Source organism: Cricetulus griseus, chromosome 5, assembly GCF_003668045.3.
Source record: "Cricetulus griseus strain 17A/GY chromosome 5, alternate assembly CriGri-PICRH-1.0, whole genome shotgun sequence".
Taxonomy (NCBI): Eukaryota; Metazoa; Chordata; class Mammalia; order Rodentia; family Cricetidae; genus Cricetulus; species Cricetulus griseus.
Genome location: NC_048598.1, coordinates 118990334 through 119015940, shown reverse-complemented (window position 1 = coordinate 119015940; position 25607 = coordinate 118990334). Strand labels below are relative to the sequence as shown.

Genomic DNA, 25607 nt, shown 5'->3' with positions numbered 1-25607 from the left:
GGGGGGGGGTTGAGACAGGGTTTTTCTGTTGCTTTGGAGCCTATCCTGGCACTCCCTCTATAGACCAGGCTGGCCTTGAACTCACAGAGATCCACCTGTCTCTGACTCCCACGAGTGTTGGGACTAAAGATGTGTGCCACCACCACCCAGCCAATGTCACTTTCTACAGATACAGTCTAGCTCCTGAAAAAGAAATTGAGGAAAAGGGCAGTTTCCACTGGGTGCCTGCCTGCTATGGACCTGTCTGGAAGAAGTAGGCAACCACAGCTTGAACACAAATGCAAGAATGACAAGTTAGTATTTATCAGAAGGCTCCATGTCTAGTGTAGAGGATATAAGTTAATTCTACTTAAAAACAAAACAAGCACCTGTAACCAAGTATTGTCTTTAATGAAAACCACCAAAGAACAAGAAACAAGAGCTAGCCACAAAGAAACAGAACTAAAGCATACAGAGCTAAGTTTCTGCTGCAGAGCACCTCTCAGGCAGTCTCTGGACCCTGGAGAGGTGGTCACTACTGTTGAAGCATCGGGGCCGAGGGTACTATCAAGACTCAGTAGACTGACTAGCCAGGTGCACGGGACTCAGGAGGCACTTAAGAGACGAGGAACCTGTAGAAGTAATTAACCCCCAGCTAGAGGGGAGTCTCTAGAAAGCCATCCTTCACAGTGGATCCGTAGTCCTGGGTCAAGTTATCTGACATCCCTAAGCAACCTCCTGCCGACCTGTCTGGTGGGGCCGATGACCTTAATCCAACAGCAAACAGCCATGGAGACTACTCTACTCCTATCTCCCTCTTCCGTTCTTTGGCCTCAACAAAGGTTATCGAGGGAACAAGAGTTTGAGCTCTCAAGAGCAGGGTCGCAGATACGGTTTTGGAGGTTGAGAGGCATAAAGTAGCAGTCTTGAAGTTCTGTTCATCTTTCGGCACTGGTTTAATTTCAGGTCTGACTTCTCTTCTGTTCCTTCCCCTCCCTCCAGCCATGGCCTCTTTCCCCACACAGACACAGGCCAACAAAGAGTTTAGCTTTTGATCTCCACCGGGATCTCCCAGCAGAAGAGGTTTTGCTCTTTGTCATCTTGAAGCTCCCATTTCACCACCAGCTTTAACTGGAAAAAGAAAACGAATTGTGAAAAATGAAACCAGGGCCTGACTTTTATCCATAATGACTTCAGTATGCACCTTCAGTCCTAATTCTTTCTTTTTAAGTTGTATCATTATGAAGTCCGATTAGGATATGTCCACTATCTGGGGCCTTAAATTCCAAAGAATAAACCAAGTTATACCTTGTAGGGAGCTGTCCCAGCATTCTCCATTACAATGATGGTGCCTGCAGGCACTGAATGTAAATTATTTCGCAGGCTCTGGGTAATTTGCCATTTCCTTGATCTCTGCCTATCCCGTGGCTCATATGGCCTGAGGAGCTGAAGCCATTCATAGGGTGACACGTCCCAGGCGGGGCTGCCAGCCTTTATTAGGGGACAGGATTCTTGGCTCGGGGTCTCCGCTCTGGTAAGCTTATGCTCTCCTCTCTCAAGATGCATTAAAGCTTTCCTGCAGAAGGATCCGAATGTCCTGTGTGATTCTTGCCGGCGAGAATATAGCGCGGGACATCTGGTGCCGAAACCCGGGAACTTGTTAACATCGCTGGCACCGCGGAGACCCCTCGGACGGGGCGGATTCAGAAATGCAGGGACGGCTCCCTACAATACCTCATTGGTCATCCAACCTAGTTCAGTTTACCAATATAATTTTTCAAGTATGGTTTCTTCCCTCTCTCCTCTTCCTGTTTAATTTTTTTCTCAATTTTATTTTATTTTATACTTGCCCGAATGTATGTATGTGCATTACTTGTATCCCTGGTACTGCAGTTACAAATGGTTGTGAGTTGTTTCTTGGTGCTAGGAATTGAACCTGGGTCCTCTGCAGAGCAGCTAGTGCTCTTAACCACTGAGCCATCTCTCCAGTTACTCCTTTCTGTTTTCTTTCTCTTTTAAATAATGTATTTATTTTGAATTTTATGTGCACTGGTGTTTTGCCTGCATGTATGTCTGAGTGAGGGTGTTGGATCCTCTGGAACTGGAGTTACAGACAGTTGTGAGCTGCCATGTGGATGATGGGAATTGAACCTGGGGCCTCTGGAGGAACAGCCAGTGCTTTTCACCACTGAACCATCTCTCCAGCTCCCTTGTTTTTCTTTTTTAAAGACACAGTCTTCATAGCTAATCCAGATTAGGCTTGAATTTACTATGTAATATGGCCTTAAATTAATGGCAATCCCTCTACATCAGCCTCCTGAATCCTGTGATTATAGGTGGACCACCACACCTGTTATCAAATGCAACTCTAAAACCTTTCTCTTCTCTTTCCTTTCTTCTTTCCTCCCTCCAATTGTTGAAACAGAGTTTTTGTTACACAGCTTTAGCTGATCCAGAACTTGCTATGTAACTCAGCCTGGCCTCAAACTTCTGGTTCTTCTATTTCTGCCTCCTGAGTGTTGAGATTACAGGTGTGCATTACTGAGTGTCAAGATCAGAGGCATGTAAATAGAGCCTTATAATTTTTTTTAACTTAAATAACTTATCACTTATTTGGCAATCTTCTATAGCCTTTTCCACTTGAACTATGAAAACAGAAAATAAAAGCTCTTAGATTCTTCAGTGTAAAGCATGCAGGATGGTCCAAGCAGTGGGTCGTGACCCCTTTGGGGCAGTGTGTGTGTGTTTTCTATGACCATTAGAAAACAGATATTTACGTTATGATAGCAAAATTACAGTTATGAAATAGCAATGAAAATAATTGTAAAGTTGGGGGGCCACCACAACATGAGGAAATATATTAAAGGGTTGTAGCATTAGGAAGGTTGAGAACGACTGGTCCAAAGGCATGTGTAATTGGATAATTTCAAGGACAACCACCCTGTGTAGCAACAGAGTTTAAGTTCACTTCCTTGAACTGTTGCCGCTACTCCCACCCCTTTGGTTTCTCTTCTCCCAGACTGGCCTGGGCCTCACTGTAAAGCCCAGGATGTTTTGAGTGCACATCAGTGCTGCCTCAGCTTTCCAAGTGCTAGGACTGCACAGGAGCACACACAGCTCCTATCTTAAGCAGATTTCTGATTATATACCTCACCTGAGATCTTTATTTTGACTTGCTATGTTCTAATTATGAGCTGTGTTGTTGCTGTTATTTGTTTCTTGAGACACAGTCTCACTTCTGCATCCCAGGCAGCCTGAACTCTGGAATTCACTAAATAGTTGAGTATTGTGGAAAATTTTAACCGTGTAAAGGTGTTTTACATTTTTTTCTGCTGCTTTTGTTAACAATGCAAAGATGTGTTCTATTTGTTTGATTAAATAAAATTAACCTGGGATTGAGAAACAAGAAAAGGAAAAGGAGAGAGGATACCAGGGGCCAGCCACCCAGCCAGCCATGGAGTAGGAAGTCTTATACAGAAACAGAAAGAGGTAAAAGCCCAGAGACAGCTGGGCATTGGTGGCACATGCCTTTCATCCCAGCACTCGGGAGGCAGAGGCAGGTGGATCTCTGTAAGTTCGAGGCCAGCCTGGTCTACAAGAGCGAGTGCCAGGATAGGCTCCAAAGCTACACAGAGAAACCCTGTCTCGAAAAACCAAAAAAAAAAAAAAAAGCCCAGAGACAAAAGGTAGACAGGATAACTTAAGAAAAGCTGCCTAGAAACAAGCCAAGCTAAGACAGGGTGTTTATAAACAAGAATAAGCCTCTGGGTGATTTATTTGGGAGCTGGGTGGTGGGTTCCTAAAAGAGGAAAGAGTAAAAACAAAAACCAATCAACAGTAGTCTAGGCTGGTCTTCAAGTTATAGTAATCCTCCTGTTTGAGCCTTCTAACTCAGAGATCCTCTTGTCTCTGCCTGCTGAATGCTGGGATTAAAGATGTGTATCAACATGCCTTTTTTTCCTTTCTTTTCTTTCCTTTTCTTTTTGCTTTTGTCTTGTTTTTCTTTCTTTCTCTTTTTTTTTTTTTTTGTTTTTTGAGACAGGGCTTCTCTGTGGCTTTGGAGGCTGTCCTGGAACTAGCTCTTGTAGATCAGGCTGGTCTCAAACTCACAGAGATCTGCCTGCCTCTCCTCTGCCTCCCGAGTGCTGGGATTAAAGGCATTCACCACCAACAACCAGCTTTTTTTTTTTTTTTTTCTTTTCTTTTTTTAAGATTTAATGAGCCACCAGGAACGGTGGTGTATGAGTGTTTTGTTTTGTCTGCAAGTATTTGAGCATCATGTGCATGTAGTGCCCTAGGAGACCAGAAGAGGGCGTTGGATCCCCTAGAACTGGAGTTAGAGAGCTATGAGTTGCCATACAAGCAGCTGGGAACCAACTTGTCCTTAGCAGAGCACCTCTCTAGGCCTCCCTGCTAACTGTAATAAAGTAGCTCCTTATGGGGGAAAAAGCAATTGCTTTACTTCCTCAGTTTTTATCATGATTCCTCTCTAATGGTGATCCCTGCAGCACCACCTGCGGAAAGTAGACGTCCTGCCCGTCATTAGTTACTACCACAGATTTTCACTCAAACTGTCTTCACAATGTAACATTTGGGGAACAATAACATGCACATTCTTGAGAACTTGGCTTTGTTTTCAAAATTTGTATATGTTACTGTTTAACTTGGTGTTTAAACTAACAGCTTAAGGTGTTTTTCAAACTAAATGCAAAGTACCTGTCAGGCTCTGACAGATCTCTGTTGCTGAGGTCCTGAACTAGCTAGCCACCTAAAGCCTTTACGATCTCCAATAACCCTTAAAGCAGGGGTTCTCAACCTTCCTAATGCTGCGACCCTTTATTACAGTTCCTCATGCTGTGGTGACCCCCAACCATAAAATTATTTTCATTGCTGCTTCTTAACTGTACTTGTACCTTGGGTTCCTCAAACCTATCTTCTCTCTCTCAGGCCTTTTCAGCCTCACCAGAAACGAATAGGTCCTTTGCCCCAGTCCCCAGATGTCCAACCCAGCCCCAGGGCTTCTGGTTTTATCACGGAAAGCATCACTTACGGAGGGGTATTCACTCTTAACTGGTAGTTTATTCAGGTAGCTGTAGGTCTTGTCTTTCTGGATGGGGCATTTGATTCCAGACTTACAACCATTAGGCTCAGGAATCGGGAAGAAGACAGGGACTCCTGCCAGGATGCCGTACACTGTGGCAGAGCTGTTCTCCGACTGAGTGCCTAGGAAGTCAGAGTCAGACGGTGAAGGTGCTTGTGTATTTGCAAATTCTAAGTCAAACTGTCAAGTACATTCTCAAATGCTAGAATGCCTATAGCTGCAGATCAGAGAGCCTCTTCGTTCTAGCATCTCTGTCTCTATGGGTCACCGTTAGCACCCAGCCCTGGTGCACATGATAAAAGAGCTGGTTTCTTTCCTTGCGCCCCATCAAGGGAATCAGGCTACCTAGACAAATAATCTTATCTCCCAGCACCACTGCCTTCTGTCAGAGTGCACTTTGAGTTTTAAATACCATGGGCTAGCTGGGCTGACAGGTAATCCTTTGGATACTGTGTTAAGATTAAAAGAGTCGTTCAAGTCTTGGTTCCCTCTAGCCTCCACACTGAAGACAGGCAGGAGGGATCAAAGTGTTATCAGATCAGGGCAACTAGTTATTACAGTTCTCAGGCAGGAGTGAAGGGATTCTAAAGAGATCACTGTGCTCCTCCCTCTGACTATCAGGCTATTGAGACAATCTGCCCCAAGGAATTGGAATTCCCCCTGGAATTTTGTGCTTGAGGAAGGAAAAGGCTGGAGCCCTGTGGTGCCAGCAAAAGAAGGAACTTGCCATGCAGGCAGGTCACAGGGTTCTTACAACAGAGAGACAGGTCGGGGGCTGAGCTAATGACACATTAACACCTTGACCAGTGATGCACACCTCTTGCCTTCTATTTAACCTAACCACCTCAACACTACCACCACCCCAGCAGTAACCTGGAAGAGCTCACTATGTCTCTTGATTTGTTCCTTTTCCCAGTGTGACCACATGGAGTAAGTTCCCTTTCTCTGCATTTCACTCTTACCATATCCCTGGAACTGGAGTCACAGTTTTGACCTGCCCTGTGGGAGGTGGGGACTGAACCCGGGTCCTCTCAATTGTGCTGAAACTCAGGACTAGAGAAGAGAGCTTCTGCAGTTGATTTGGCTTCTTAGAAGACTTTAGGTTTTTTTTTTTTATTATTATTTTTTGAAATAGGGTTTCTTAACTTAGTTCTGGCTATCCTGGAACTCACTATGTAGACCAGGCTGGCCTCTGTAGATCCTCTGCCTGCTGAGTGCTGGATTTAAGATGTGCACCACTATGGACAGCTACGAGACCCTTTTCTAAGGCACACAGGCGCCATCCTTCTGAGATGCTTTCTCAGCCTTGTCAACAGACAGAAAGTGGCCCTTCAATTTTTTGTGTAAGAACATGTGTGAGTGTTTGTGTGTGAACACCAGTCCGAGGTCAACCTCAAGATGTCACACACCTTGTTTTTTGAGACAGTCTTCTTCTTCTTTTTTTTTAATATTTTATTTATTTATTATGTATACAACATTCTGCTTCCATGTATATCTGCACACCAGAAGAGGGCACCAGATCTCATAACAGATGGTTGTGAGCCACCATGTAGTTGCTGGGAATTGAACTCAGGACCTCCGGAAGAGCAGCCAGTGCTCCTAACCTCTGAGCCATCTCTCCAGCCTGAGACAGTCTTCTTACTGGCCTAGAACTCACTGATTTGGCCAGGCTGACTGCCAGGGAGCCTTAGGGATCTGCCTGTTTCTGCCTCCCCAGTGCTGGGACTACAAGCCTGTTGCCTAGATGACCATTTCTGGCATTTTACATGGATCCTGGAGACCGAACTGAGGTCCTCATGTTTGTATAGCTAGCATGTTTACTTACTGGGCTGTCTCCCCAGGGCATGGTGGCACATGCCTTCAATCCCAGCACTAGGGAGGCAGAAGCAGGGGGATCTCTGTTAGTTTAAGGTCTGCCTGGTCTACATAGTGAGTTCTAGGCCAACTAAAGCTGCACAGTGAGACCCTGTCTTTAAAAACTTTTTTTGTGTGTGTGTGTGGTTTTTCAAGACAGCTCTGGCTGTCCTGGGACTCACTCTGTAGACCAAGCTGCCTCGAACTTATAGAAAGGATATTGCTCTTTAGTCCAGGCTAGCTTTCAATTCCTCTTGCTTCATCCTCCATAGTGTTGTGATCATGGTATCAACTACTACACGTGGCCGTTTCATTCACAATGTTACTGGTCAGGACACAATCTGGTCCATAACTCTCCATTACTTGTCACATTCCAAAAGGAAAACGTAGGACTAGATTGATAAAAGGAGCATGTTTAACTTACAGTTCTGGCTACAAGTAGGGGAAAAATTCCTGTAGTGATTTCACAATGTATAAAAAGGGTGACTTAAGAGCTAGGAGCTTGCAGCCTTAGCTGTGAGTCAGAACTATGTGACAACTTCCTCTCTGATGCTGTGTGATGTCTCTCAGTAGGAGTCCCCCAAGGCCACAACTGTGTCCTCAGACACCATTCTCATAACTGGGTTCCTGCTGTGTCCAGTACAGTGGGTTCCGGAAATCTGAGACAGCATGGGGATGAAGAAAGGTCCCCTATATTCCTATGCTCATTTCAATGACTCAAATTTATATTATGGTTCAGCCTGAAGTGGAGGTAAAAGTCACATTTACTTACTGCTAGTGAAGGTGACATTGACACTGTAAGACTGGCCTTTGTGTAGCTCGCAGGGCTGGGTGGGACATGGGCTCACATTCACTTCCTTTATGAGTCCAACCTTAGAGCCTGCAAAAAAAGAAAAGTGATTTGAGTAGGGGGAAAAGTCCATCCCTGAGGCTGCCGGTGCCTCATGGGGAGGTGCGTTCCTTTCTTGGCGTATTGTTTTTTCTTCTGACTGCTTTCCTGAGATGAATACTTTAGGACAAAGTACGATTAAAGGCTGGGTAGATGGCTCAATAGGTAAAGCGCTTGCCGCACAGTGTGGGGCCCCAGAACCTACATAAAGTTGGATGTGGCAGTGTTCTTACAGAGACGGAGGTAGAGAAAGGAGAAGACTGTAAGCTTTCTGGTCAGCTAGCCTGAACAGGAGCCAGCATAGCAGCAAAGAGACCCTATTTCTTTCTTTCTTTCTTTCTTTTTTTCTTCCTTTATTTATTTATTTATTTTGGTTTTTTCAAGACAGGGTTTCTCTGTGTAGTTTTGGAGCCTATCCTGGCACTCGCTCTGGAGACCAGGCTGGCCTTGAACTCACAGAGATCTGCCTGCCTCTGCCTCCCGAGTGCTGGGATTAAATGACACCAACGCCCAACTAAGAGACCCTATTTCAAACAAGGCAGAAGGCAAGGACCCACATCTGAGGCTTCCTCTGATTTCTACATATGCACACCTATAGGTACATCATGCCTCTCCCTCTCTCTTCCTCACCCTCTCTCACACACACAATAACAGTCAAGAATTTTGGTACTGCTAAAACCAATCCTATAAAGTGAATGAAAAGCTAGTTCATTTCCTGGCAAAGAGAATGCTAATATTTTTCAAATTAAGAAATGTAGTGAGACCATGTTCACACAACACTGTATTAAAGGACTGCGTTTTAAAAAAAAAAAGCCAGGTGTGGTGGCACACACCTTTAATCATAGCACTTGGAAGGCAGAGGCAGGTGAATCTCTATGAGTTCCAGGACAGCCTGGTCTATAAAATGAGTTCCAGGACAGCCAGGGATACACAGAGAAACACTGTCTCAAAAAACAAAAACAAAAAAATTTCTCTTTTTAAATAAAGTTTATTGTGTGTGTGTGTGTATGTACATGCCTATGTGCCAGTGTGCATGTGTGAAGGCAGAGGACAGCTGTTAAGAGCTGCTTCTCAAAAAAAAAAAAAAAAAAAAAAGAGCTGCTTCTCAGCTGGGCAGTGGTGGTGCACAATTTCAGTCTCAGCACTCAGAGGCAGAGGCAGAGGCAGGCAGATCTCTGTGAGTTCTAGGCCAGCCTGATCTACAGAGAGAGTTCTAGGACAGCCAAGGCTACAAAGAGAAACCCTGCCTCAAAAAACAAAAACAAAACACAAAGAAATAAACAGTTGTATTAGTGGTCTGGTTAGTTAGTCAAACTTGGTTTTTTAAATCAGTGGTACCTAACGCCCACTTATGGAACTTAAGAGGAACCACCGTCAATCTTCAATAGAAGGGCCCTGAAAAGAGGGAACAGTTCCCTCCTTAAAGCTGAAGTTCTCCACAGTACTTCTGCTTTCCTGGTAGTCACGATCTCCAGGGCAGAGTGCCACCTAAGAGGCCCACTTAGTGTCTAAAGCACTCTGGCTCTAGACTAAGTCATTAAACTTTGATTATTCCCAGAACCAAAAAGAGGAAGAGGAAGCCAGAAGTCAAGATCTTTATAGTTCCAAAAAACACTCAGGGTCCTGGCTGAGCCAGGTACCCGGTCAGTCAGCTCTTGGACAGCTGAGGCAGGAGGAGCACAGGTGGAGGCCAGCCTTGTTTCAAACAGATAGACAAACAAACAAAAAACAAACTTGGGTACCAAGCAGGGCTGACTGACTCAGTCAAGATGGAAGTCATGCCAACTGCACTAACTGATACACTAACCATTCTAGCAGAAGAGAAGGCATTTGAAAGAGGTACTGTGCTATCTATCAGACTACTGAAATGATGGACCCCAATGGCTTGTGTGTGTGTGTGCCCAGTGTGTGTGTGTGTGTGTGTGTGTGAGACACGTTGGTGCTAGCCAGATAGATGAGAGACCTGCTTCCCCAGGAAGAGATTTCACAGTTCCGACAACTTGTCAGACCACATTGTAGGTTAGACCTAAGCTGACTACCTTAATATTCATCTCTCCTGCCCTTGATTTAAATATGAACCTATTATCAGTGCCCCAAAGCTTGACTGGCGGTTCCTCCTTGACTGTATGTTCTTCTCGCCAATATGGCCACACTGAATAAACTCCTTTCTCAGCTTTTCAATATTATTTGCTCTTTTCAAAAAAACATTTAAAAAAATTTTTTTTAAGGTCTATTTATTTATTTATTTGAGACAGGGTTTATCTACATAGCTTTGGCTGTCCTGGAACTCACTCTGTAGACCAGGCTAGCCTGCCTCTGCTTCCTGAGAGCTGGGGCTAAAGGCATACACCACCATCTCCTGGCTACGTTTATTTATTTTTTGTGTGTGACTGTATTGCCTACACATATGTCCATATACATGGTGCCCATGAAGGTAAGAAGAGGGCACTGGATCCCCTGAACTATGGATGGTTGTGAGCCACCACGAGGGTGCTGGGGACCAAACCTGAATCCTCAGAAGAGCAACAAGTACCCTAAATCACTGAGCCATACCTCAGGCCCCCTTTACTTGTCCCTTTAACTGGCATTTGAGATGTGTGGGCAAGCCTAGCTTGTAGGGGAGGCCAGGGCCCAGGCTTTTACCCTACACACTCCTGTACAGTACTAGTTACCAGTTACAAGTACTCCTTCCTAGATTTCTTTCCCTCTCTAGTAAAATGACTAGGCTAAGGGCTGCACAGTTGCTGGAAATAAAATATTTGTAAACACTAGTTATGTTTAAAAAATAACGGTCAGAAAAACAGAGGTAATTCAAGCCTCTGACACTGAGCAGCAGAATGGGAGAAGGAGCAAACAGCCTGGCAACAGTGGCCGTGACAGGGCAGGTTAGTGATACTTTTCAGCTACTTTAACTGAATGTTCAGACTTACCTATCACCTGCATTTGAAGTCTTACCGGTTTAATGGCTTACTGTGTAGCCTCAGGGCAAGACACTTAACATCTGGAGCTGCCCTAAGGGTAGTGAACCAACATATCTGCAGATCTGGAACAAGGTGGCACTGCTGAAGTTGTTGACTATAATTACCATTATTTCTGGATTCAGTCCATGAACTAAAACAGCTGCTCCTGGGAAGGTAAGCAAGGCCTCCTCCTCTGTCCTGAAAGCTAAGCGTCTCACCGTAATACACTTCATGACAAAAATAATGTTTGCAGCCGGTAGTATGGACTCTTGTTGTCTTGAAAGTTGGATGAAGAAAGTAGGCAAATCACAAGTTGAGACTACATGGCCCGCTATGTAGTTCCTAGGTTGGCTCAGGACTAACTGTTCATGAAGAAAATGAAACGACAAAGTGAATGCACTTGACTTTCTCTACCTGGGCTCACGGTCAGGTTGGAAGGGTGTCTTGAATTCCCTCTATCATTACACTGATTGATTAGTAACTCCTTGGGGGTCTGTAAATGACACTTTGTACTCCCTGTCTCCCAGCTTGTTTGCATACACGCTCTTGACACTCTCTGCAGTGTGAGAAGCAGCCTCTCACTCCATCCCACGATTGGTAGACAGGAAAAATAAAGTTGAAAATCTGGTGCTTGTGTCAAGGCTTCAGCATCCAGCTCTACCTGCTGGTTCTTCAAATTTGGGTCACATGATCTCATGGGATCAAAGGAAAGGGTACTCACAGTTCTTCTGTGCAGTTCTTTTTTTCTGCCCCCTGACAAGAGGTTCCCGGACTTCAAATGTCAATAAGAACAAACCTCTTAGCTCCTACTGCAAATATTTCGTAAGTAGTGTTTGAACCTCCATGTCTCACTTGAGGAAATCCCACCCCAGGAGAAGGTAGGCACAGAATGGAATACAAAGTCTTCTTATTTGGGTCCTGAAATTTTTACCTTGTATTTCCTAATTCACAATCTGTCATGGGAACCCCCTACCTCCTTTCTTTCAAGCTCCCTAGGCCTGAGAGATAGCTCAGCAAGTAAAAGTACTTGCTACCAAGGCTGACAATCCCCAGAACCCAGAGAAAGAAAGGGAAGAACCAACTCATAGGAATGAGTTGTTCTCCGACTTCACATGTATGCTATGCATGTGTGGGCCCTCCTACATATATACATATCAAAAACTAAAATATAAAAAACAAGTTCTTCCCAAAGGTATATACCTGTCTTCAAAAAAAATGTAAGCAAGGTGGTACATGACTTTGATCCTAGCACTTCCTAATGTAGAGGCAGGCAGATCTTTGTGAGTTCAGGCTGGCCTACAAAGCTGTCTCAAACAAACAAAAACCACTAACAACAAGGAAAATACTGAAGTCCAAAGTAGTTCATAGAGACTTATCAATCTCTGCTTCGGAGCTGTAGGATTTTAGGCAAGTTAGTCTATGTGCTTTGGTTTCCTTCCTGTGAAATAGATGGTGAAGAATGAGCTAATAAAATTAATACAGTGCCTTCATCCAACTGCTGGTCCTAACCTTGACAAAAGATGGGTGGAAGGGAATATCTCTGTGGATAAAGTGCTTGTTTCGCAAACAGAAGACCAGAGTTCAATTCTCAGAATCCACACAAAAATGCCAGGTTGTCATGGTGCACACCTTTAATACCAGTACTCAGGAGGCAGAGTCAGCTAGGTCTACATAGCAAGTTCCAGGACAGCCAGAGCTACACAAAGAAACCCTGTCTCACTCAAACAAAAAAGCCACTCATGGTGGCACACACATGGAGGACAACAGGGCTGCCTGTTGAGCCAATCTAGATTAACTGGTGAGCCCCAGGCCAATGAGACATCAAAAGGAGTGGACAGTGTGTTTGAGGCTGACACCTGCGGGGCTGTACTCTGGCTGCCACAAGCTTGGGCACACATGAACACACATGCATTAAAAATAAAAATTAAGCCAGGCGTTGGTGTTGCACGCCTTTCGTCCCAGCACTTGGGAGGCAGAGGTAGGCGGATCTCTGTGAGTTTGAGGCCAGCCTGGTTTCCAGAACGAGTGCCAGGATAGGCTTCAAAGCTACACGGAGAAACCCTGAAAGGGGGGAAAAAAAAAGTTTTGAAGAAACAGCCACTTTTGGCTAGACTCCTAGTTTAGTGAAATGGCATCTGTGAAGTATTACCAAGCATCAGTCCTTGTTAATTTGAGTAGTTACTACTACTGGCTACGAGGAAGCATACTTAACTTGGTTCCGCATTCAGCCATGTGACTTTGGGAAGGGCTACTTAATCTACCCCACCCCCACCTCCTCAATTAGGGTTATCAGAGGTATGCCTGTGCCTGTGAGTGCTGGTACCTGAGGAGGCCTGAGGAGTTGGACTACCTGGAGTTGAAGATACATGCAGTTCTGTCTTCTGGAACAGTGGGCACTCCTAACCACTGAGCCATTTCTCCAACAAGTCTTTAATTCAATGATTCATTGTGATCTCCGTGGTTCCCTCCTGCTCACATATTTTACAAAATCAGTTTCTGTCTTTCATTTATCGCTGTGCCTTTCCACCTCTAACACCCCACTCCACCCCACCCCCACGCCAATTGCTCTAGCAATTAATTGTATAGGCTTGATGGGATGAACTCGAGATTTCTACCCTCTGTTATATTTTCCAACAAAGAGTCCAGTGGCAGCGTTGGGAGGGAGTTAGGTGTCACAAGGTATTACTAGAAATACGAGTTTTTTGTTTGTTTGGTTTTTGGTTTTTTTCGAGACAGGGTTTCTCTGTGGCTTTGGAGGCTGTCCTGGAACTAGCTCTTGTAGACCAGGCTGGTCTCGAACTCACAGAGATCCGCCTGCCTCTGCCTCCTGAGTGCTGGGACCAAAGGCATGCGCCACCAACGCCCGGCAGAAATATGAGTTTTATAGGAGACTCGGGTCAAGAATCGCTAAATTCGTTAGCCCAAAGGGAACCCTATTTTGTAAAAGTATAAACTACGGGAAGAACTGGATTTTGTCGAGTCACCAAGGGGAAAAAAAAAAAGCTTAGAAGGCCAAACTGGGCTACAAAATGAGACTGCCTCACAGCCCGCATCCCAACCAAAGAGAAGACTTCAAACGAACAAAGGGGAAAGGCTAGTGAAGATACGCGGAGAGTAAATCAAACGACGTTCTCCCCGCCCATCTCCCCAATCCGTGTTGGATGCAGACCCGCTGTCGACCCTATAGTTTTATTTTTGCTCTTATTTATGCACGTATTTATTTTTTTCCAGACAGGTCTCACTACACAGCCCAGACTAGCTTTGACTCGCAACCCTCCTGTCTCCACCCCCTCGAGTGGTCAGACTACATGCGGATTTGAATGACGTCCACCCATCAAACTTTAGAGAACTTCGGCACAAGGTTTGCCTTGAGAGTGAAGAGATTACCCCAAAACACGCGTTGCAAGGAGATGCAAGGAAAGACAAAGTTGTGCGGGGCGGGGACGGGGGGTGCTAAGTTTCAATAAGGCTGGTGGTACCTTCGAACCCAACCCAGCCCGTTCCACCCAGGGTTCCCAGAGCCCCCACGTTCTAGGAACCCGCCCAACCCAGCCCACGGGTCTCCTCGAGAGTGCTCAGGGCTCACCGCAGTCCTTGTAGCGAAGGGGCTCGGCCTGGGTGGCGGCGACCAGCGCCAGCAGTAGGACCGTGGCGGCCAGGAAACGCATCGTGAATAAGTAAGCAGGCTCCGCGGTCTAGGAAGGAAAATGCAGGGGCAGCAGTCACAAGATAAACTTGTCACGGCGGGCCGAGGGAGGAGCCGGGTCAGTCCACTTGTGACCAGTAACCAGCGAAGGCCCGCCCGCGCCCCGCCCGGGGCTCCGGGGCTCCGGGGCTCCTGGCGTGCAGCCCGCCCTTTGTGCCCGCCCATCTCTTCCGCTCCCAGGCAGGGCCTGCAGAGACCCCCGCTCCTCCTCTTTGCGTTCGTCCCACTCTATTGGTACCGCCCCGCGTCGGCAATTGGAAGCGTTTTCAGCCAATCAAAGCCCTTTTATCTCGTTATCCAATAGGCATGCTTAGGGGCGGGGACTCTGCAACCCCGCCCCCGCCCCATCTCCCCGCCTCCCGAAGCCCCGGCTAAGGCGGGGATTTGGACCATGCTAGGGGCGGGGCTTGCGGAGCAAGATGGCGGCCACCAGGCCCTTGTCGCTAACGGCCGCGGCGTTCAGGGCGGTCATACCCTGGCCCCGGGGCAGGTACCAAGGGTGGAAGGTCACTTAGGAGGAAGGGTGCTGGGTTTCTCGGGGGAGGTGAGGGTTTGGCAGTTCAGATAAAGGTGTCGCCAGGTTCGGGTGCGAGGCGACCACTGAAAGGTCATCAGGTGCCACTTCGGTCCCCGGACTCATCCTCCTCCTCCTTCACATCCCAGGCTCCTCGCGCCCTCTCCCGGGCTTTTGACCCGCTGGGAAGCGACGTCCTCCAATCCAGAGGCTGGCGAGGGACAGATCCGCCTCACAGAAAGCTGTGTCCAGGTAGGAGGCCGGACGCGCGGCGGCGGTGCCCAGGAGGGCTCCAGAAGAGTTGCATTTCGTCCACCCCTTTCTTTATCCCCCGCTTGCTTGGCCTTCTTGATCCTCTTTCCTCCATTTCAGAGGCTGCTGGAAATCACCGAAGGGTCAGAATTCCTCAGGCTGCAAGTGGAGGGAGGTGGATGCTCCGGATTCCAATACAAGTTTTCGCTGGATACAGTTATTAACCCCGACGACAGGCAAGGAGGACGGATGGGTCTCTGCAGGCTCTATCAGAGGGATACAAGTGACCCCAGTTTAAGAAACACTTTTATCCCCAAACCACCCTCCCCATACTGTGAGGATACAGCAAAGATTTGTCCTCTTGTTTCAAAATAAGGAAGAAAATAGGCATACTTAGAATCCATTGGGTAGTCAGTTGAGAGGCTGGACTAGATTCAGGTCAAGTCCAATATTTCTCCTATCTTTCTGCTTCAGAGAAAGTCAGCACCCGATAGAAGTCCAAAGCAATATTCCATCTATTAAGAACAGGATGTGCATCAGTGGCCTCAGGGTGATGGGTTCTCGGTGTTTGTGATATTGGTCATTAATGCTTTTCCTCTTGTCTTTTCAGGGTATTTGAACAGGGTGGAGCCAGAGTGGTGGTTGACTCTGATAGCTTGGCCTTCGTGAAAGGGGCCCAGGTGGACTTCAGCCAAGAACTTATCCGAAGCTCATTTCAAGTGTTGAATAACCCTCAAGCCCAGCAAGGCTGCTCCTGTGGGTCATCCTTCTCTATCAAAATCCGACACAATGACAGATGACCCTTGGGATTGCCATCAAATTGTACCAGTATGAAAAACCTGGAATAGTAGAATTCTGTAGGTTTCTTTCTTATCATGTCACGTTCTCATTTTATTTAATTTAATCCAGGAGTGTTCTATTTTACCATTATTAATTATGGAACATGAAGCTTTTCGTCTTGGCCACAGTACTCTCCCCTCCCCCCGGCACAATGTTAAGGCCAAGTCCAAATGCTGTTACCTCAACTTTAATCACTGGTTGGAACCCAGTATAATTTGTAGCACCTCTTAGGCTCCAAAATTTGGAGTTAACGCCTCTACCTTCAGAGTTGTTTGTATATATGTATAGCTTTGTATAAAGCATCATCTTAAACTATTCCTTATTGTGTTTTCAATCAGGATCACAGTTTGAGTAGCTTGAACACCAATAACCAGAATCAGTTATAAAGGCAAATGAAATATTCTCTTTTTTCTTCCTTCTTTCCCTCCCTTCCTTCTTCCTTCCTTCTTCCTTTCTTTTTTCCTTCCTTCTTTCTTTCAACAGAATCTTATAGGTAGCCCTGGTTCTGAACCCTCAATTTTCCTGCCTCAGCCTCCTAGATATGTTGCTACCAAGCCTGTTTCATTCCTTTTTCTTTTCTTTTTTGTCTCTTTTTCTTTCTTTCTTGTTATTTATTTATTTATTTTCTTGTGGTTGCACCCCCTCCCCACATTGAACCCAGGGCTTTCTTTGTACCTGCTAGGCAAGCACTCTAGCACATTGGGTCTATCAGTCACATTGGGGGTCACATATCAGATATCCTGCATATCAAATATTTATATTATGATTAATAATAGTAGCAAAATCAGCCAGGCAGTGGTGGCGCACGCCTTTAATCCCAGCACTCGGGAGGCAGAGGCAGGTGGATCTCTGTGAGTTCGAGACCAGCCTGGTCTACAAGAGCTAGTTCCAGGACAGGCTCCAAAGCCACAGAGAAACCCTGTCTCAAAAAACTAAAAAAAAAAAAAAATAGTAGCAAAATCACAGTTGTAAAGTAGCAAAGAAAGTAATGTTATGGGTGTTGTGTCACCACAACATGAGGAGCCGTGTTAAAGAATCAAACTGTTAAGAAAGGTGAGACCCACGGCTCCAGCACTTGAATTATATCCCTAGACTGCTTTACTCTTTATCTGGAGGGAGAGTTTCACAAAACTTCCCTGGCTGGCCATGAAGTCCCTCTGTAGTTCAGGCAGGCCTTAAACTTTCAGTCTCCCAGTCTTGGTATCCCAATTAGTTGGGATGACAGGTCTGTGCCACCAGCCCAGCTTTGTTGCACTCTTTGAATGTGAGGGATTAATTCTTGTGTCCTATGAAGCCCATTTTTCACTTAAGGATATTATAGGGAAAATACATTTTATTGTCATACTTATGAATCTGCTAGTTTTTATGAAAATAAGAGATTCTCCCAACACCCCCTGCCCCCCCAAAAAAAATTTGGCCAGACCCCTGTTGATACCTGAATTACTTGAGAAATAGTCTTTCTATTCCATGCCTATGGAGGTGTTTCAATAGTCTGTGACCATTTAGTAATTGAATTCATATAGAATATGTTGCTTTACCTACCTGACATAAAATATCTTTGGTTTTATACATAGGGGAAGTGGTTCCTTCATTATTTGTAGATAATAAAAAGGACTTTCTCGAGAGTGAATTAAATATAAAATGACCAGTAAAATTTGGATTTTGTGTTACTTAATCTTCTTAATATGTATCATACTTATATATGTCTACTAGACATATTTATTTGCTAAACCTTCCATTGCAAGCCATTGATCATTAGAATGAAAAACTTTTTGTTTTTTGTATTCTTTTGCTTTTTCTAAAACAGGGTTTCTCTGTGTAGCCCTGGCCATCCTGGAACTCATTCTGTAGATCAGGCTGACCTCCAACTCAGAGATCCACCTGCCTCTGCCTCCCAAAGTGCTGGGATTAAAGACATGTATCACCACCACCCAACCAAAAGAAAAGCTTTTTTATAGAACATCAAAAAGTAACTCAATTAACTGTTTGTAAACAAACAAGTAAAACATATCTCCTATAAACTGACAATAACCTCATAACATTTAAATACTTCAAACTGGAGAATGTATGTTCTTGGTAAGCTGTATTTGCTGAGTTCTTATAACATTTGATTCTAAAGTATGTAAATTGACTTGTCAGGATTAATAAAATATAAGGGCAGTTTAAACAATGGCACTAATTTAATAACTATATATTCCAGGTCAGTAAATGGAGAGCATGCTCTCTCTCTCTCTCTCTCTCTCTCTCTCTCTCTTCTCTCTCTATCTCTCTCTCTCTCTCTGTGTGTGTGTGTGTGTGTGTGTTTGTTTATACATAAAAGTCAAAAAGTCTTTAGGAAGCAGCCCAGTGTGTACATGTGTATTTGAAGATCAAGATCTAAAGTCCTACCTTGAGAAATGTCATTAAAGGGGCTGGCTGCAGAGATGGCTCAGTGGTTAAGAGCACTTGCTGCTCTTCCAGATGACCTGGGTTTGAATCCCAGCACCCACATGGTAGCTCACAACTATCTGTAATGCCAATCCCAGGGAATCTGACACCATCCTCTGGCACTAGGCACATACATGGCACATAGATATACATGCAGGCAAAACATCCATATACACAAAATAGAATAAATCTTAAAAGAAAAGAATGCCACTAAAAAAAGGATGTATATATAACATTGATACACATTTGTCTCAAGAGCAGCATGTTCTCAAAACTGCATTTCTTCACAAGTCAACATTAGAATAGTAACAACTACTCTACATCAGGATGAGTTACAAATTATGTTATGCTCCAAATTATGCTGTGCTCTTGGGCACCCCGGAGTTATTCTAAGTCTTCCATTTTAATTTGGAGCTCTAAGAACATCTTTGCTTTAATTGCTTTTCTATTTCCATTTTCATCTTCATAATTGGCAGAGTCCATCTTGGCAAACTTCCAATTGTTCCCACCAAAGTCTCGTATTTTCTAGTCATTTCTTCTGTTTCTTCAAATTCCACTGTGGCATCTTAATAATCTGCTTATTCTTAATTATCTCCTGAAACGTTAACTTCTCAGCTTCGGGATTAAACCCCTAAACGACATTTGTACATAGAACAGATCTCTACATAATAAGGAGTCCATGCCCTATCATGAAGCTCTCTCTTTCTTCAAGCTCTGGCAAACCCAAGTACCAGTGCTCCTCACTAATGATGTTCCTGTTTTCTGGGTTCAAGTCCAGTGTCCTCTGCATGAACTTCACACTTTGTAGACTTTTGGATAACTCAGTCTTGTACTCAGATGTCATGTTGGCTACAGTTCCTGCCATGAGCCCTACTCCTCATAAAAGCTGGTTTTTTTTTTTTTATTTTTAGAGACAGGGTTTTTCTGTGTGGCTTTGGAGCCTATCCTGGCACTCACTCTGGAGACCAGGCTGGCCTCGAACTCACAGAGATCTGCCTGCCTCTGCCTCCCGAGTGTTGGGATGAAAGGCGTGAGCCACCAACGCCCGGCTCTCATAAAAGCTTTTTAAAACACAAATTTTAATAATTTTTAAAGGTACTTAGGTGTGGCACTTAAGTGAGCTATAGAACTTGAAACAATTATTGCAGTGCCCTGAACTGTTCAGAAGGGTATTTAGAGAAAGAATCCACACCACTGTCACAAGAGATAACTATTAATACTATGGGAAACCATAGGTTTTTTTTTTTCAGGTAGACTCTGAAGAGTTACTAGTCAAATGTAACTTTTGATACCCTAAGAGTTTGTTGTAGGGAAGAGGTGGAGAGATGGCTCAGGGGTCAAGAGTATATGCTGTTTTCAAAAAAGGACCTAAATTCTGTTTTTGTCATCCATGTTAGGGGGCTCATAACCTCCTGTACCTCCACCTCCAGGGGACCAGACACCATCTCTGGCCTCCAAGGCCACATTGCACTCATGTGCATACCGTTGTGATTAAAACCAAAAAAGCTGCTCAAGAGAAAGACGCTATGCAACAGAGTTCAAGCGGAGGGGTTTTGTATAAGGGAAAAGGATTGTGAAAAAGGGGATCGGGGAGACTGGCCTCCAGGGACAGGAACAGGAAAGAGAGGTGGGGGGGTAGGAGAGGCATAGGAGGTGGGCAGGACCCTTTTAAAAGGGAACATAATGAATAGGCACAGGTGGTGCTCTTAGTGGCAGCAACTGAGGGCGTATCTTCTCAGAACTCCAAAGGTAGGCCAGCAAAATGCCTAAATACTAACACATACCATTCTCCCCACCAAGCACACATAATTAAAAACAAAACAAACAAACAAACAAAACAAAAAAAAACATAGCGGGGCATGGTGACACACATCTTTAAGCCAAACACTTGGTAAGCAGAGGCAGTGAATGAGTTCAAGGCCAGCCTAGTCTACACAGCAAATTCCAGGCCAGCCAAGGTTATATAGCAAGACTGTCTTAAACCAAGCAAAAAAGCTTGTTACAGCAAAAGTTTGATTTATGTACTAGATAGGAATTAAGGTCATCTAATGAGACAATTTGCCAAAGAAAATGGAAATGGAGTTTGTAGTCAGAAACTTACATTTTCAATGTGGGGAAATCTCAGAAGAAGTAAGCCTATCACAGGTGTAGAGGACAGAAGGGAACTCTGGGAAGTGAGATTTTTTTAACTGCTTTAACTGCTGCGAGAAGCACTTGTGTATACATAGTACTAAGACCGGGAGTCAATGACAATAGCTGGGGCCTACTACTAACAGCCTTACACTATTAAAAGAGATTCACACATTTTAAAGGTTACAAACTACCATTGCCGGGCAGTAAAAATGCACACCTTTAATCCCAGCACTCCGGAGGCAGAGGCAAGAGGGTCTCTCTGAGTTCAAGGCCAGCCTGGTCTACAGAGTGAGTTCCAGGACAGCCAGGGCTACACAGAGAAACCCTGTCTCAAAACAACAACAAACAAACAAACAAACAAACAAACAAAAACCCAACCAAATAAATGATTTTTTCAAATGACATGTATGGATGTCTGTATATTGTCAGTGTACCACATGTGTGTAGTACCAGTGGAGGCCAGAAAAGGGTATCATGCCCTGAGTTGGAAGTTACAAACAGTTGTGAGTCATCATGGGGGCTCTGGGAATCAAATCCCCATTTGGAAGAGCAACAAGCAGTGCTCTTAACCACTGTGCATCTCTCCAGCCCCTAAGAGCCTACCCTTTCCGAATATTTTTTTAAAGATTTATTAATTTATCATGTATAGTGTTCTGTTTGCATGTATCTCTGCAGGCCAGAAGAGGGCACCAGATCTCATTACAGATGATTATGAGCCACCATGTGGTTGCTGGGAATTGAACTCAGGACTTCTGGAAGACCAGCTAGTGTTCTTAACCACTGAGCCATCTCTCCAGCCTTCCAGAATATTTTTATGTGTTATTGATGTAGTGTTTTTAAAATTCCCAAGCACAAGCAGAATAGCTCATATTGCTAAATATATTCTCCATTAAATTGCAGTGGCCAAGCAGGCAGAAACTAGGTCCCTTAGAATGCAGAAGCCACATTGCCTTCTGGTAATGGGAGAATTGAATTCTGCCTTTAAAAAAGGCAGGTTGGGGAAAAACAAGAGCAGCACTTCGTTTTTATGTGAGGATCTTATTTATGGAAGAATGTCTTTCAGAGGACTTAATCCTGGAGATGGGAACACTTCATGAGGCAGCTAAAGTGTCAAGAAGTCTCTTGGGTGATTTGCTCCCATGGCATGAAGGGGACACTGAGGTCTTTGCTTGGAATGACAGCATTAGAGTTTTGTTCAAGCCCTTTCTGACCGAATGCCCTCTTCCTGACCGCCATAAAAGCCGGTAGACAGACGTTTTCCAAGTTTTACTCACTGCTAATCTGTATCAATGGAAAAAGATTTTTCATTTGCCCTCCACCCCTGGGCCCATTTTTCCGCTTTCATTTCTTGAGACAGGGTCCTGATAGGTCACCCAGGCTGGCCTTGAACTCATTCTACAGCTCCAGCAAGCCTTGGTTATGCAATCCTTTTAGGAGTAGGTGGAATTACATCTGTGTACCACCAGGCCCAATTTACCATTACTTGATTTTATTTTATTTTATTTTGTTATTTGTGTGTATGGATATATATCTTTGTCAGTGCAGTGTATGTGCATGTATATGAGGGCACCTCTGGAGACCAGGAGAGGATGTTGGATCTCCTGGAGCTGGAGCTACAGACATTTGTACCCAATATGGTTGCTGGGAACCAAACTCCAATTGTCTGGAAGACAGGAAAGTGTCTTAATTACTGCACCATCATTCCAGTCTCCCTCCTCCCCATTATTCTTTTTCAGTCTTTTTGAGATCAGAGTTTTACTGTGTAGCCCAGGCTGATCTTGTTACACCATGTCCATTCACACGGGCCTCAAATCCTTGAACCTCCTACCACAGCCTCCTGGGTGCTGAGAATTTCAGGCATGTGTTTCCACACTCTTCCCATTATTTTAAAGAGGATTTGTCAAGGCCTTAGTTGTTGCAGAACTGGCTTCTATGCAAGTCTGTGCCTGAGCATGCCCCCTTTCTCTTTCTCTCTCCTGGGGAGGGAGTATTGAGCACAGGGGCTCATATAGGTTAGACAGCATGACTTAGGGTTTCTACTGCTTCGATGAAACACCATGACCAAAAAGCAAGTTGGGAGGAGAGGGTTTATTTGGCTTATACCTCTAGATCACTTTTCATCATCAAAGGAAGTCAGGACAGGAATTCAAACTGGGCAGTAACCTGGAGACAAGAGCTGATTGATACAGAGGCCATGGAGGGGCCTCTCACTGGCTTGCTCCTCATGGCTTCTTTCTCATAGGAACCCAGGACCCAGGACCAGCAGCCCAAGGATAGCACCACCTACAATAGGTGGAGCCTTCCTTTATCAATCACCAATTAAGAAAATACCCTACAGGCTTGCGGACGGCTGACCTTGTGGAGGCATTTTCTTAATTGAAGTTCTCTCCTCTCAGAGGACTTTAGTTTGTGTCAAGTTGACATAAAACTATCAAGGACCTAGTTCCTTTCTTAAAACCATATTAATGCAATAAACAAGACAAAGGACCCATGAGCCTACTTTAGGTTGCTATTTTGAAGAGGAGACTCCTGGCCAATCTTACTGTGCAATTATACTTTTCAGTTATATGATGATAGTGGCACAAGTGTATAAACTATGTATCACCTATCTGTGTGATGGGACTGCTGATTGATTTTAAGAGATTAGGAGGGGTGGCTGGAGAGATGGCTCAGAGGTTAAGAGCACTGGCTGCTCTTCCAGAGGTCCTGAGTTCAATTCCCAGCAATCATATGGTGACCCACAACCATCTGTAATGAGATCTGATGCCCTTTTTTGGCCTGCAGGCAGACATACAGGAAGAATACTGTATATTTAATAAATAAAATCTTTTAAAAAAGATATTAGGAGGAAATCTGTTCAGAAGCAAGAGATTAGTAAGGACAACTAATGCTTGATAGTTTGTCTGGGGACAGTTGCTGTGTGGTGTCATCTTCCATTTGCCATTTAGAACCCTTGTATTGACACCTTTGCCTTTGTGTATGACAGGAATAAAAGATCTGATGACTGCAGCTGACTCCCAACAAGGAATCTCAGAAATCAGTGAGTTTTGAAGATATGGCCATGTACTTCACTAAGCTTGGCTCATCAGAAGGCCCTGTGCAGGAATGTGATGCATGAGAGCTTTTGCAGGTGGCTTTTCTGGGATTCATGTCAAGACTTAGAAAGCACACCCAACCAGCTGAAAGGGTAGTATTTGAGGAAAGCAAATGTCCCTCCAAGGGGACTGTGCTAGGAAGACAGGATGAAGGCTTAATTCCTTACCTTAAGTGTCTGTTTGCTAAGGAACGAGATTGGAGGGCCATGTTAGATGATGTCAAGTACGGTTTCCTTTGGTAACTGTGTATTGCCATGAATGTGCGTCATAGTTCATTAAAGTTGATGTGGGGGCAGGGAAGAAAGGGGCTGCTGAAGAAGGTGTTTGGGTGATGTTTACTTTAATCTTTGGTCTTTTGTTACAGTGCCTCAGAGGATAGCTGGCACTCAGCAGGTGCAACCAGGTAGAAGGAGTAGGCTAGTCCTCCCTGTGTCTCCGAGCTGATGTTTCAGATCTGGGCCTAATATGGCATTACAGTTGGGGTGCTTGCTGAAAGCAGAGATCCCCCTTGCTCTTCTTGCCCTCTAGGATCACAGTCCACAGTTACTCTCTTGGAGTTCTTCCCCTATGAAGACACTACAGAGCTGCTTGATGGAAATGTGCTAAAGATATTTAAAAATGATTGCTTTAATTATAAACAATAGAGAAATATATAAAAGGAAAGGGCATTGAAGCAATGGTTAGCCAGTAGCTGTATTTAAAAAATATTTTATTTTTATTTTTTTTGAGTAGGTAATACATCTACGAATTCAAGGGGGGGGCAATACAGTGGAAAAAAAATCTTAGTATTTTGTTTATCCACCCTGTCACTCTCCTTACAAACCATATTGTTTTCAAGAGTTTAATCCCATAGCTAGCGATATAACATGAAATAACACATATACAGGAGTACTCATTACAGCATCACAAGCAAAGGTAGGCAATGGAATTGTCTGCCAGTGAGGTACTGGTTGAGTAAGTTATGGTTTATCCATTCCATAGAATAGAATGAGATCATTGTTTGTTATTTTGTCTTGTTTTATAGCTCAGATTGTCCTAATTCTCACGGTCCTCTTGCCTCAGTATTCTAGGTGCATACTACAACTCGAGGCAATGTGAGATCATTCTTATGAGCAAGTGTAGAATTTCCAAAACAATAAACAAAAACGTAGCTGGAGGTGGTGGGCAGCACCTGTAGTTCCAGCACAAAGGAAGCAGAAGGTCATTGGTTCTAGGCTAGCCCGGTTTCCTTAGTAAAGCTCTGTCTCAGAAAGAGGAAAAAGAAGAAAGACAGAAAAGAAAAGGGGGAAACACTGCGCAGAACACCACGCACCCTGTTATTATTCCTGTTTTTAATAAAAGGCAATATGAGCCGGGTGGTGGTGGTGGTGGTGGTGCACGCCTTTAATCCCAGCACTCGGGAGGCAGAGGCAGGAGGATCGCTGTGAGTTCGAGACCAGCCTGGTGTACAAGAGTGAGTTCCAGGACAGCCTCCAAAGCCACAGAGAAACCCTGTCTCAAAAATAAAACAAAACAAACAAACATAAAACATAAAAGGCAATATGTGTATGTGCGTGCAGCATGTCTATAGGCTAAACAGGAAGACGAGGGGTGGGGAGCTCTGAGGGCAAGTGCACAGTGCCAACGGGACATGCTTGGGCAATGGCCAGACATTCTCTGAAGGATGGGTGTAAGGTGGAGTGGTGGGGAGGAGGTGACTGGCGGTCTGTTCCTCTTGAGACAAATGGCAGCACATCTTCCATACTGTTCTGCAGCCCCTCCCCCCCATCTGGTCGGGATATCTTTGTTGACAGGGTGTTTAAACTGCCACCTTTTTTGAGTCTCCCATAGCAGTCGTTTCTAATCCTGGGCTATTAC

The 25607-nt window shown here is 44.6% G+C and overlaps 2 protein-coding genes and 1 pseudogene across 2 annotated transcripts; 1 reads left to right on the top strand and 2 right to left on the bottom strand.

The window, feature by feature from the left end:
- Positions 1–369: 369 nt before the first annotated feature.
- On the bottom strand, positions 370–14539 carry Npc2 (NPC intracellular cholesterol transporter 2). The gene is made up of 4 exons (XM_027418521.2): positions 14370–14539; positions 7707–7814; positions 5030–5202; positions 370–1110 (listed from the first exon to the last, which is right to left on the bottom strand). The coding sequence occupies exons 1-4, from the start codon at positions 14449–14451 to the stop codon at positions 1024–1026; spliced, it is 450 nt and encodes a 149-aa protein (XP_027274322.1). The 5' UTR covers positions 14452–14539; the 3' UTR covers positions 370–1023.
- Positions 14540–14847: 308 nt separating this feature from the next.
- On the top strand, positions 14848–16411 carry Isca2 (iron-sulfur cluster assembly 2). Its single transcript, XM_027418520.2, has 4 exons — positions 14848–14979; positions 15153–15255; positions 15376–15491; positions 15866–16411. The coding sequence occupies exons 1-4, from the start codon at positions 14909–14911 to the stop codon at positions 16053–16055; spliced, it is 480 nt and encodes a 159-aa protein (XP_027274321.1). The 5' UTR covers positions 14848–14908; the 3' UTR covers positions 16056–16411.
- Positions 16412–18906: 2495 nt separating this feature from the next.
- Positions 18907–19366, bottom strand: LOC113830796 (annotated as a pseudogene).
- Positions 19367–25607: the final 6241 nt, after the last annotated feature.

Excerpts from the sequence above, each read along its gene's own strand:
- Npc2 (XM_027418521.2), bottom strand. The coding sequence starts at position 14,451 with ATGCGTTTCCTGGCCGCCACGGTCCTACTGCTGGCGCTGGTCGCCGCC. Across the intron at positions 7,815-14,369 it reads CCTTCGCTACAAGGACTGCG|GCTCTAAGGTTGGACTCATA; the intron begins GTGAGCCCTGAG and ends CTTTTTTTGCAG. Across the intron at positions 1,111-5,029 it reads TTAAGAGTGAATACCCCTCC|TTAAAGCTGGTGGTGAAATG; the intron begins GTAAGTGATGCT and ends TTCTTTTTCCAG.
- Isca2 (XM_027418520.2), top strand. The coding sequence starts at position 14,909 with ATGGCGGCCACCAGGCCCTTGTCGCTAACGGCCGCGGCGTTCAGGGCG. Across the intron at positions 14,980-15,152 it reads ATACCCTGGCCCCGGGGCAG|GCTCCTCGCGCCCTCTCCCG; the intron begins GTACCAAGGGTG and ends TTCACATCCCAG. Across the intron at positions 15,492-15,865 it reads GTTATTAACCCCGACGACAG|GGTATTTGAACAGGGTGGAG; the intron begins GCAAGGAGGACG and ends TTGTCTTTTCAG.